The following is a 13783-nucleotide window of genomic DNA, read 5'->3' on the forward strand; positions in this document are numbered from 1 at the left end:
GAATACGCTCCCATTTGGTGGAACTACATATTTTTATACGTTATCATTTGCTGTTCCATTATGCGTTTCATTTTGCCCTGAATGTTTGTAAGAGATTGGATTTTGCAAAGGCCTGGAGCGCTTTGTATGGTAACAGAATATGCAAACTAGATAAGGTGGGCTATGTGTACAGGATAATGTGTCTGCAGGTGGATTCAGGAGTTGTAATTATATGCTTTTGTCTCTGTACAATTCAGCAGGGTTTTTAGAAATAATTATAAAATATTTGGGTGTGTCTGAGAAATCCAAAGTCTTTTCTAATAGAAAACACCAAAGTTCTGAAACATTCATCTTCATTACTTTCAAGACTCAATAAAAATCCTAGACAGTTGAGGTTTTAAAATGTCTCATCATCCTCTTTGCGTTATCCCGGCATTTGCCACGGCTCATGGGAGCCTGGGGTCCGCTTTGACAACTAATCCCAAAATTTGGCGTAGGCACTAGTTTTTACGAAAGCGACTGCCATCTAACCTCCCAACCCGAAGGGTAAACTAGACCTTATTTGGAATTAGTCCGGTTTCCTCACGATGTTTTCCTTCACCGAAAAGCGACTGCCAAATATCAAATGACATTTCGCACATAAATTCCGAAAAATTCATTGGTGCGAGCCGGGGTTCGAACCTGCGACCTCCGGAACGAAAGTCGCACGTACTTACCGCTAGGCTACCAGGTTTTAAAATGTCTATTTACCTATAATTGTAAAGCCTGACCACAAATATATAACTACGCGCCATCTTGCGGAATTTCATAAGAACTATTTTCTTCATACTATTACTGAACTGTCAACCCATACATCAGAATAACAGCGCCCTCCTGACAATCCATACTAATATTATAAATGGGAAAGTGTGTGCGTCTGTTTGTTTGTCCGTCTTTCACGGCAAAACGGAGCGACGCATTGAAGTGATTTTTTAAGTGGAGCTAGTTGAAGGGATGGAGAGTGACATAGGCTACTTTTTGTCTCTTTCTAACGCGAGCGATGCCGCGGGCAAAAGCTAATGATCAGTCTTTAATGTAACTACGAATACGATTAGACTTACAAGATCGAATCATATTCATAGCATTTACATAACATTAATCACTACATAGTATAAAACAAAGTCGCTTTCTCTGTCCCTATGTCCCTATGTCCCTATGTCCCTATGTATGCTTAAATCTTTAAAACTACGCAACGGATTTTGACGCGGTTTTTTTTAATAGATAGAGTGATTCTAGAGGAAGGTTTACATGTAGGTATAGTAGTATAATGGTACCTGCCAAATCCCACACCGGGGCAAACGACGCAACGGAGCCACGCCGTGACGTCATCGCCCAAATCAATTGTTTAATTTTATTTTTAATTTTGTTCTTTTTATTTTCTCTCTTTTTTGTTATCTAAGTTTCGTGACGCATTGGTTTTACTGTAATGTCATGTAAACATGTTTTTACTAATAAATAAATAAATAATAAATAAATAATAGTACCCGTGCGAAGCCGGGGCGGGTCGCTAGTTTTTAATAAAATGCAGAGCGAATTTTTAAACCGCACTGCATTTTAACCTCGCACGCGAAGTTCATGTCATGCTCAATGACAATCTATACGTTTATACGTTTCTTCAAAATAATGCACAGGATTGTTTATATCTAAAATTAATTCACATGGAAGCATTAGTGCAAGATATAACGTTGCAGTTTCAACACAGGTGTGCTAGCAAATGATTAACGCCGAAGTGATATTTGTTACAAAAGGGTGCGGTTTCTGTGTGAGCGGTAGCTGAAGCGACAGCGAGAGTGGAATGTAAGGAGTAGTGTGTAGAATGATTCCAAAGTGTGCGTTCACTATTTCTGATCGAACAAAAGGGATGCAGTGAAGTGGCTGTTTTAGTGGAAGCAGAATCGATAGCGATACAAGGAGCACAAGCGGCATCGAAAGTAGAACGTAAACAAAAGCAGTAACGTACAGTTTCAACAATTCAGGCCCCGTAGCCGAATGGCATTTCTACGACACGAAACGAAAACGAAACGCCGTGAAAGCTAGTCTGGCTCTGTCGCGCCAGTACGCAAGAGCGATAGAGATAGATATCTACTAGCGTTTCGCTTCGTGAGCGTTTGTGCCATTCGGCTACGCACTCAGGTGTACCTACTAACGGTTTAGGCAAAACTTTTAATTTTCTTGAATTTTACAAATAATGAATGGCAAAAAAATATCTCGAAAGAAGCTAGAGAAAAAATGATGAAATTATTGTTCCACTGGTGCACTTGTAATATGTACCTAACTTCAAAAAGACATTTGTATAAAATTAATATTACACGAACGTATTGAATAGGCAATGTCACAAAGACTAAAGGAAATATTCCTGGCAAAGTAACAAAATATTTTTTTATAAAGTTGGAAAATAAATTTAAAAGTAAATGTATAAAAGTATAGCTTCAGCTTTGTTGCGCGAAACGCGAGGTATGCTATTTGTAGCCAGTTTGCAAACAATTACCGCGGAACCGATGTTTGCTCTTGTATTTGTGGTCGCACTGTTAGCGGAGCGCAACAAATGACTTTTTTTTTTAAATTTACTGTTGTAATTTTTAGACTTAACTAAAAATATACATTAATTTTAAAATTATATTTCATATCTAATCTTTAGATACCCAAGTATATTAAAAGTAATCGGGATCTTTAACTCACAAGACATAGAAAATGTCACGACAAACAATATGTATATATATTATGCTTGTAATATTCTAAACTAGATATTCATTGTATGACGGTTTCAATTATTTCATCAGCAAAATGTTTCAGGTTAATAGATTAGATTTTTTTTTTTTTGACTTGATAAACTTTATAATTGGAATTCATTTATTTATAACACTTAAATAAAAATTTGGTACAATAAATATTATAAACTAGGCAATAAAAAAGAATAATAATAAAACTAAAAATCTAAGTCTAAAGAGGGCCCCTGAGGCATAGTGCCCAAGATGCTGGCAGCATTTCCTCGCTGAATCGCAATACTTATACGTTGAGCGAGGAAGCTGCCAGCTCTTTTGTCCCCCGTAGTCTCAGTCAGCCGCTTCGCCAAGTCCCTGTATAAAATCTGGGCGCCCGGACCCCACGGACCGAGGGTCTCGACGCCAAAAGCAACAAAGTTGTAATTGGCGTCGAGACCTCCGTATTTACGTCTTTTATTCGTCTCTGCAGCCTCTGCAGCCGCGCCCGCTTTCTTTGTGGTACCGTGAAGATGAGACGGGGCCAGTGTGTCCACACAGGTTGCATCCCACACCAGCACTCGTCCCATCCTCCACGGTATCAGCGACATTCCGTCGGGTCTCTTACCATCATCCCGCGCTATACCGGTCGGCTCTAATATTGCGGGCACGTTTACAGAGGTAAGAGACCGTCGGATAATGTCGTTAAGCGCGGCGTGACGCGACATACGCCCCGCACTTCGCTGGCAAGAAAGGCCGTGGCGCCCCAGCTGGTCCACTTCGCTCCCGCAGTGGCATTTGTGGGAAGCACAAATTACAGCCCCAACCCTCAGCCCGACCGCCACTCGGAGGGTATTCCCATCGAGGTGTGTACCAGAATTCGGCGAAGGATAAGCGTTAAGCCAATGGCCGGCCTCCCTACAGCCGGCTGCGAGCAACCGAGCGCGTTCAGCTCTTTCGCTGTTATCTAAACAGGAGGTATAAATTGTTTTACACAAAACATTATCCCAGCTCCTCTGTGATTTGGGATTATAAATAAAATAAATAAATAAATAAATCAATTTTAATTCAGGCAAAAAACCCATATGAATGACAAAAAACAAACAAACATCGAAATAAAATAAGACAATACAGTGTATAGAACGTGTAAAAATACAAAAAACAATAATTAAGTTAAAATACAATATAATAAAATAATTAAAAGCCATTACTTACATTTCTACAATTAGACACACTGTAATGTTTAATAACTTACTTCCGGTTCGCATCTCGATGCAAAGACAGCCAAAACCTACTAATAGGACTGTTTAAGTCCTCACTACAAGTGGCAAGGATACAGTTTTCAGATCTGCGCAGCCTATTCCAAAAGGATGCCACCCTAGACCGAATTACAGCGAAGAAATCCGGAACGCGAGCCTCCGCAAACATACTCGACGCGCTGCAGAACCTTGGCAACTTCATCAGGATTCTGAAGGCGTCATTATATTGAACCCTTAAGGTGTTGATTGCTCTCCTGGTGAAGTTGGTCCAAAGTTGCCCTGTATAAAAGCTTTGACAGTATGCTCTGAAGAGCGTTACTTTAACCTCGTCAGAGCACCTGCCAAACTTACGGGCGAGCATGTTGCACCTCACTGATAAGGCTCTTCTTTCTCGCTCGATGTCCTTATCGTCCTTCAGATCGTCGGTAAGGATATGTCCGAGATACTTAAACTGCTGCACCCTTCGAACAGGTAACCCATTTAAAAATACGTCAAGTATCCTATCCGGACCCTTCCCCGCCTTAAATATTAGGTATTCAGTTTTAGAACTGTTATACTTCATTCCATGAGAGATAGCATATTTCTCACAGAAATGTAGCAACCTTCTGAGGCCCTCAGCAGAAGAGCTGAGAAGCACCATGTCATCCGCATAGCTTAAACTATTGACGCAGACACCACCTATGTGGCATCCGACCCTGGTGCTCCTCAACCCCGCTATCAGGTCATTCACGTAGAGGTTGAAAAGGTCCGGAGAGGTAATACCCCCTTGGCGAACACCGCATTCCAACCTATATTCGCTGGAAGTCACGTCGCCCCATTTTACATAGTTCGTTTGGTTTTCGTACCAGTATCTCAACAGATTGGTGACTTCCATAGGAACCGTAGTGTTCCTAAGTTTATTCCAAAGTACCTCATAATTGACTAGGTCAAAAGCCTTACTGAGGTCGAGAAAACAAGCATATACTGTTGTCTCTCTTGAGGTATAGTAATTGACCGTGTGCTTAAGGCTCATTATGGCTGAATCTGTTGAGAGACCAGGACGAAAACCAAACTGTGCGTCATCAATAACACACCCCTCCTGTATCCAAGGTTGCAGCAGCCGCTCAAACACCTTACCGACTACCGTGCCCAGAGATATTGGACGATAATTGCTGGCAGATCCAAGGTCCCCAGTTTTGTTTTTCGTAATAGGCACGACAACTGTTTTCATAAGTGCATCCGGTATATAACTATACCTAATACACATATTGAACAAGCTGCATAGCCTCGTAGCAATAGACGATCCCGCGTGGATAATGTGTTCAACACTTAGCCCATCATATCCTGGTGACTTGCCTTTTGACATCGCTTTTAAGACGCTAACAATGTCATTCGTCTTAAACTGTATAACATCTGTCCCTTTCCATGCCGTATCTTTACTAAGGTTGGGCACATTCTCCACGGTCAAGGGGCTAACCTTGAATCTACCTGCAAACATGTCCGCTATTTTATTACTTTCCTGTATGCCCTCCACTGACACTGGTAATTTTTTGGCAAAATTTAACTTTTTAACTGATTTCCAAAATTTTACAAAATTTTTTCCTCTTTGATGTGTAGCCAGTATACTTAGTTTAATTTTCTCTTCATTATTTTGGCACCATTTTAGTTTATTCTTAAATATTTTTCTATCCAGTCTCATTCTGTCGTATACCGGGCCAGTGGAGGGCTTACCTGACGCTGCCCAGCACTGAAAACTCACCCTCGCCAGCTGATGGCTTTCTTGAACGTGGTAATTCCAACCAACTACCTTATTCGCCTGACCTCTGCTACCAAAATGCGACCGTGCACTCAGCTCAGCACCTTCCTGTAATACCTTTATTATGTTGGTATAATATTCCGTATTAAATTATGTGGAAGGTCGTGGCCCGGGCAAGCTGATAGCCAGGCATTTCTAGCATCACCCAAGTCTGAGATCTCGTAGTTTATGGGTAAAACCCTTAAGATTTTTCCTACGAGATCAGCAGAGCTGTGGGCAGATGATAGAAATGCCGGCAGTGACACGCTACAGGTTTTGCGCAACCCCAGTCCACCGTACCGTACGGGTAAAGACGCTTGTACCCATGATTGATCAGAAAGCTTTAGGTTCAGAATCTGCTCTAGGTTAGTCCGGATCATGGTATCTATAGGTAGCAGTAAATTTTGATGTTTCCAAAGCGGGCTGCAACGAAGCACGTATACTAATTTTGGGATGAAAAGGCAGAATTTTAGAATAATTAAGGCTGAATGAGGGCTGATTTCTAGAAGGCGATCGGCGTGATTTTGAAATTTTGATACAGTCTTATTGATGAAAGATGGAAAATAATTTTCAAAAATTGGAGTGCCTAGGAGGCTAAGGGAATCTTTTGTGACAGTGGCAATGTTAGGTGTTATAGAATTGAATTTTGCAGTTACGTCCGAGTGTATTACAGATGGATCGTGAATATATAATTCACATTTATTACTGTTCAATTCTAACCCTATGGACTCAAATTTAGACTTAAGAAGAGAGAGATCAGAAAGCACTGATGCCAAGCTGCCTCCTAAAGTCCCGTCGTCTAGATACCACACGTTGAAATCTGAGGATAAATTTTGAATAATGGGGTTGATTGCTAAACAAAAAATTGCCGGACCTAAGGGATCTCCCTGCTGGCATCCAACTTCTGAAGAAATTTCATGGCTACGATACATTAATTTGGAAGGATCAGCATAACAATGAAGGAGGTAATTATAAAGCTCTGGGATGTTATTCCTGATTTCCGTCAGCAGCGTCTCTCTATTTACAGAGTTGAAAGCGTTTTTGATATCAATTTTTAATAAAACTTGGCACTGGCTGTTCTTGAGGAAAGTACGAAGTGCGTGGACAGCGGCCTCGCAGCCGCCTTTAGTACCACAACCTAACTGGACTGGTTCAAACCTGCGCTGCAATTTGGAAATTATGTGTCTACCAGAAATTTTGGATGCGAGACGCCTAATCGTTGAACCAACTGCGATCGGCCTCACGCCACCGCCCATAGATTAGATTAGATGATTTATTTCACGAAAAAAAATTCAATATAAGTTTGCATTTCTGTGCAAAAATATAAGAATTCCCATCATGATCGTCATAAAATAAAAAATTAAAATAATAGTTTTGAATTAGTTTCACTATAATATAAGTCTTTGTATCGAATATGAATGAATCAAACCTCAGGTGTGTTGCTCTGTATTGTTACTCTCCCGAAGCCTAGGTTGAATATACCTGACATGAAGTTGAATGTACCTGAAACAGATGAATACAAATAAAATTATAGATAAGTACAATAAGTTAATGGAATATACACGATAAATAATATTTCATAAACTTTTCATACTTCTCAAAATACTCAAAGGACACTCTAGTAAGGGCCACTTGCCGAGGGTTAACCCACCATTTTATATGGAATTTGACAATTGACAGCCCACTAACCCTGAGTTAAGTGGTTGGTGCAAATCGGACTAAGAGTAAGTTTGAAAGCGGGGTAATATATACTACTGAAACTTGAAACATTATCTGTAACAAACATACGAGTATAAGTAAGTAAGATACACTAAGCGTTGCGGTATCGTTACTTAACACGCTGGTACTGAGGCCCCACAAGCGAGCGTACAAATGGAGCTGAATTCAGTAGGGAGCGCTATCCTGCAACTATTTGGATGTGTTTGCCATCCATTACTGCAGGCCGGCAATTATGGCCTTACTGCGCTTTGCATCAGCAATCATATTAATTATGTCATGCACCTGAGTACTAATGATCACGGAATGTTTCTATGGATATATTAATGTCAAAGGTTTAATTAAGCTGAATAAATGGTATTTAATCAATGAAAAACAAACAATATAACAACTATAAATAAACTTAGAAATAAGGAATAAATAAAATAAATTAGATTTAATTAAAATAACTTATAAATAAAAAACCTCACCCAAGTCGCTGCCACCGGGCAGTGTGCCCAGAAGGCTGGCCGCATTGCCACGTTGGATGGCAATGCTTATACGTTGAGCAAAATATTGGCCAGCCCTCTGGTCACCTGTGACGTCAATTAGGCGCGCCGCTAACTCTTTGTATAGCTGACGCGCGCTTGGCCCCCATGGCCCCAGTGTTTCCACACCAAACGCCGCAAAAATGTAACTGCTGCCAAGGGTGGCATATTTGCGGCGTTTGAGGTCTTCGGCCACAGACGCCGCATGACCGGCACCACCGCTGGTGCCCTGAAGATGGGACGGCGCAAGTGTGTCAACACACGTGGCATCCCACACCAGAGGCCGTCCCAATTTCCAAGGCACCAGAGTCATACCGTCGGGCCTCTTGCCATCGTCCCTTGCCAGACCGACTGGCTCAAGGATGGCTGGGACTTGGACACTCACAAAGGCCCTTCGGATGAGCTATTTAAGCTTAAATTAAATTTAGAAGTGGAGAATTTAATGCTTTAAATGAAGCTTCAGGATTGATACTCCAGCGCTCTGCAACTAAGTCACCTAGATCTGAGTCTGAAGGCAGAACGCTGGAATAGTGATTCAGTAAGTTCATGTTTTATTAAATGAGGTATTTATTCCACATAAAAAAAAATATTTAGCAAGCACTTGTCGTAAACTTTTTCTCAAAAAAAAAAAACGATACAAGGATCGTCAGATATCATTCTATTACAGTACAGTCATGTTAATATATTAGGTATTTGAATTTGTGACCGATAATAAGTTGGAAAATGTTGGTATGTTAACTGTGGTACCCATATACCAAACTAACAAACTATTGTAAATAAGAACCAATAGAAAAATTGTGATCTAAATTATTGTTACTTACATACATATTTTTCATTTTTAATGACGAGTGGCGTGGGTTACAATTTGAGGCGAAGCCGAAAGGTCAATCACTGGCCAGTTTAAAATTAAAAAAAAAATGCTATTAAGAGCCACGTGTAGTGTAAGTATTATGCCTTATTACATGTATACTCTCTATGTATCATTAGTCTATGATATTAGTATATAAGAGCTGTATCCACCCATATATAGCATTGTAATAAACGTCGTAAAGGTAACTAGCCGTTTCAATTACTTCCCACATCGCATGGCGACCTTGCCAGGATGTTGGTTGAAGGCCGCGAGATTTTAATTAAGTTTTAATGGACCTTAACCGTGAAAAATTTTTGAAGGACAGTGGTCACAAAACTAACTATTGGCGATGAAACTTAGTGATTTATTTGGTGCGCGTTTTTAAAATTTTATATCACGCGACTATGGGCTCCAGTACATCCAAGGACGAGGTGGTGATTGCTCAAACAGCCGCGGGCGGTGGCAGCAACTCTGCTGGTGTAGAGCAACTCAAGGTACACCTGTCTACGACCAACATTTTGCTGGGAGTAATTGTATTATTCCTGATCCTCGGTTTATGCTTCGGGGCAATGCGTTTGTACAAGGCCATGCACAAAACTTGGATTCGGTGGGAGCTTTCCTCGTCACAACTACGTCGCTCCTGGAGGCGAGCTCCGGTCACAGGCGGTGAACAAAGTGTATAGCGTGAGTGAATAAAAAGTAAATTAGTGTTACATACAGTGCGCGTTAAAACTCGTCCGGGACCACAGCGAACATGATATCGCCTGCTTAATAAGGTGCCATTCATATTACCCTAGCCCATTTTTGATACATGATTTGCTATGCCTAATAAGTTATGAGTTTAGTTAACCCATTTATGTTTATTATGTTTATGTTTATGTGTAGTTCAAAATGCTACTTGAATTAAGTTATGGCAGATAGATTAAAATGTATCAAGGATGGTTTACAATCTATTCGTAAAAAACTTGTGAAAAAGGGAAAGGAACGTAATAAAATAGTGGACACGCAATTATTAGAGGCAAATCAGTTCATACAAGAGTTCGAGTCAATTTTAAAATCTATAAATCTTAAGGACTATAAGGAAACAGATCTAGAAAACACCAATTTATTGTGTGATAATATTAAGGACTTGTACGATAGCATTATTGTGTTGTGTTCTAGCGCTAAAACTAGTGAAGAAAAAACTGAAAACATGGAGTCCTTTTCTCTAAAAACGGCGGTTTCATTATTGCCTATAATGGACGGTTCAGAAACGTGCACTAAACGGTTAATAGATGGAATAGAAATGTATTCTGCTATGCTTGACGAATCCAATAAAAAATTACTTATAAATTTTGTCTTGAAAACACGACTCTCAGAGTCAGCGAAATTGCAAATGGCACAAACGTATACTTCCATAAAAGATCTTTTACAGGATATGCGAACAAATTTAATTACGAAAAAATCATATGTAGCTTTACACGCGCAGCTGATGAATTCAGTACAGAAAGAAAAGACATCGGAAGATTACGGTTCTGAAATTGAAAATTTATTTACAGAGTTAACCATTTCCCAGGCTGACGGCAACACAACCGCTTATGCAACCCTTAAGCCTCTCAACGAAAAACTAGCTGTCCACAGATTTATTGACGGCCTTAAGGACGATTTTGGCTGCGCGTGGGTATACTATGTTGAAGGATGTCATAGCAGCGGCCAAGGATGAAGAAATATCATCAACCCACACTGAGCGGAGTTCTTTATTTATGAGCAATCGAGGACGGCAACCAGGTAAGATCTATAATAATAGATACATGCCCGGCCGAGGCATTATGAATCGTCGTGGACGATACCAAGTACGCGGGAATTCAGAACCAAACCGTGAGTATCCCGGAACCGAACGCCAGACCCATGAATATTATCCCTCACCCGGAACATCAACACAGTACAGGCCACAGTTTCAGACGCCCTAATAATTATAATCGGCGCGGCCTACACTTTAATGTTCATGATCAAGCGGAAAATACCCAAACGGAAAGTACTGGTGAGTTGAGCGGCACGCCGACCACCCACGAGTCGGCGCAGTTTTTTCGTCCCTAATAAGGAGTACATCTACTCGTACACGTGCCACAATTGCAGCTCTGTAGAAGTTGCACTCAACTCAAACAACTCCAAATTAAGATGGTTAGTTGACTCCGGCGCCTCTGTGAGCGCTGTGAAATATGAAACGGTAAGACTCATGAATATTCCTATCCATAAAGAGATTCCCACATCCCACATCGCACACGAGTATTTTTTGACTCAGTTAAACACCGTTGCATACAATACTTTTTCTACGACCATGCACTTACTTTTTAATAGTTTTCTTGAATAAGTTTCGTGAAATTCACATTATTTCCTGCATTTTGACGGAAAGGTTTGCACTGTCAGCTGCCCAAAGTCTTCCCGCGCAGTTTCGTTGTAACAATTGACTTCGTTGCCATAGTTACGAAACCACACAATGCGTTTTCAGTTTTTTTCGATACTGAGCGCATGCGCGGAAAACCGGTGGACGCCGGATGAAATAGTCTTTTCTGTGCGGTTTTGAAAATCTATGCACGCCCCTGCAAATGACGAATAACAGTTCGGGAGTAGAAAATAAAATAATTACCTATGTAGGAACATAAATAACTGCGCCAAACATAAACCTACACAAGGTATAACCTCTTGAGTAAATTAATCAGAAGCAATATTCTTGTAGTAAAACGGTGACAAAGTTGAACGACCGGATAAATGAGATCCGACTTTAATACCTACAGGCTCGTATCAGAAGCCTCGATTACAAACAAAGCAGGGATTACCTGTGTGCCTAGCCGAATGCACAAACGCTCACGAAACGCTTACGATAATATCTCTTTCGTAGCTATCTATCTCGATCGCTCTTGCGTATTGGCGCGACAGAGCCAGACTACATTTGGGCATTTTCGCGAGAACAATCATTTTTTTTTTCTAAGATAGACACATTTAATTAATTATTAAATACATGCAATTTAACAAAAATGTACCATACATTCAAACGGGTAATTGAAGCAATGACTTTGGCCACGACCTGAGAGGCTAAGAATTGCAGTAAAATTAATTTAAACCATGAAATATTTAATCAATTTCGTAGATGAGAGATTGCATGCTTATAATACTAGTTTGCTACATTAGAAAAAAAACTGGGCAATTTTTTTTCAAGGTAGGTAAATTTTATGTTTTTCCTAGTCAGAATCACGAGTCCTTTGGATCTAGAACAAAAAACAAGAGACAAAAAAATGGTCCCACTATGATTTTGCATACTTTTCCAGTTTGTAACCGCTGTAAAAAGTATTTGAAAAATTCTAACGACGTGGAAAAACTCAATTTAGGACGGTTTTTTTACCTATTAGGATCGAAAGGACTCGTGATTCTGAGTAGGAAAAACATTAAATGTATCTATAAAAAATGAATCTTTCCGCGGAAATGTCATTCGGCATTCGGCTACGCGGCCTGGTTCAACACTCGGTTCTAAAACGACGCATTACTTTGTGACTTATAGGGAGATATGACCTTTTGCCACAGCGTGTGTGTACAGAGATTAGTGGATGAGGATATACGATTAGCGTTGCTTACATAGGTCATAGCCTTAAGGGCCGGTTGCATCCACCAAAGTTAACACAGACGTCAACGCCACGCAACAAAAATCTGTGGATATTCCCAAAGCGATCCTGTGTTCGAATTTATTTGTGTTTTTTTTTTTTTTTTTTTACACTGATTGACTGAGGCCCACGGTAAGCTCAAGAAGGCTTGTGTTGTGGGTACTCAGGCAACGATATATATAATATACAAATACTTACATACATAGAAAACATCCATGACTCAGGAACAAATATCTGTGCTCATCACACAAATAAATGTTCTTACCGGGATTCGAACCCGGGACCGCGGCGCAGCACAGGCAGGGTCACTACCGACTGCGCCAGACCGGTCGTCAAATGTGATGAGCACAGATATTTGTTCCTGAGTCATGGATGTTCTCTATGAAATATGTATTTATCTATTGAAGTATGTATATTGTCGTCTAGCACCTAGTACAAGCTTTGCTTACTTCGGGGCTAGGTTGATCTGTGTAAGGTGTCCCCCAATATTTATTTATATTACAATACTCTAAGAACAAATTAAATTATATTAAAAATACATATATTATGATCTAGCAATTAATTAATTCGTTGATCAATATTTAGTTGTTTTGTTTATAAAGATTAAAATAAACGAATATTCTTTAAGAATTAAAGTTAAAAAAAGTGTAGGGTAAGCTCGTCTCATTCGGGACACGCCTAATTCGGTGATACAAGCTTTGAAGCACTATTCCGAAAGAATATTTTTGGTTGTTTCATCGAATTAGGCGTGTCACCGAATGAGGCGAGTTTACCCTAGTGCATGAAACTAATGCTTGCGTCACGTCACACAACTGACTAAATAACAGTTCAACCAAGGATGATTTATAAAGGATTGACAAACTTCATAGTAAAAATCGTACCTCATTTGTTTAGCGCCACCTGTTAAATACTATCATAACTACACTAATGATGATTTCAAATTTATTTGTTTCAAAATGTGTATTGACGTAATATCATCATCATTCCCTTGCCCTTTTCCCATTATTTGGGGTCGGCGCAGCAGATCATCTTCCTCCATTTCTCTCTATCAGCCGTCATTTCCATACTAATACCTTTCACTCTCATATCGTTGTTCACACATTCCATCCATCTTTTCTTAGGCCTTCCACTACCATTGTATCCATCCACTTTCATATTTACCACTCGTTTTATAACATTGCTTTCATCCCTCCGCATTACATGCCCATACCATGCTAATCTACTTCCTCTCAATTTCTCTGTCACTGGCGCTACTTTCAGGCTTCCTCTTATATACTCATTCCGAATCCTATCCAGTCTTGTCAC

The 13783-nt window shown here is 40.1% G+C and overlaps 2 protein-coding genes across 2 annotated transcripts in view; both read right to left on the reverse strand.

Moving 5' to 3' along the window:
* LOC125234996 (hemicentin-2-like) overlaps window positions 1–13783 on the reverse strand; it is a 678208-nt gene that overhangs the window by 482406 nt on the left and 182019 nt on the right. The gene's annotated exons all lie outside the window — the stretch shown is intronic.
* LOC125234903 lies at window positions 1726–7981 on the reverse strand. Its single transcript, XM_048141322.1, has 6 exons — window positions 7937–7981; window positions 6776–6913; window positions 5687–5819; window positions 4148–5443; window positions 3130–3684; window positions 1726–1862 (listed from the first exon to the last, which is right to left on the reverse strand). The coding sequence occupies exons 1-6, from the start codon at window positions 7979–7981 to the stop codon at window positions 1726–1728; spliced, it is 2304 nt and encodes a 767-aa protein (XP_047997279.1).

This window comes from Leguminivora glycinivorella, chromosome 16 (assembly GCF_023078275.1).
Source record: "Leguminivora glycinivorella isolate SPB_JAAS2020 chromosome 16, LegGlyc_1.1, whole genome shotgun sequence".
Lineage (NCBI taxonomy): Eukaryota > Metazoa > Arthropoda > Insecta > Lepidoptera > Tortricidae > Leguminivora > Leguminivora glycinivorella.

Bases quoted from the DNA above. Each gene is read 5' to 3' on its own strand.
- LOC125234903 (XM_048141322.1), bottom strand. From the start codon at position 7,981: ATGCGGCCAGCCTTCTGGGCACACTGCCCGGTGGCAGCGACTTGG. The intron at 5,820-6,775 runs GTAAATAGAGAG...AAGGTATTACAG, and splicing joins TCAAAAACGCTTTCAACTCT to GAAGGTGCTGAGCTGAGTGC. The intron at 5,444-5,686 runs GTAAGCCCTCCA...ACATGTTTGCAG, and splicing joins TCAGTGCTGGGCAGCGTCAG to GTAGATTCAAGGTTAGCCCC.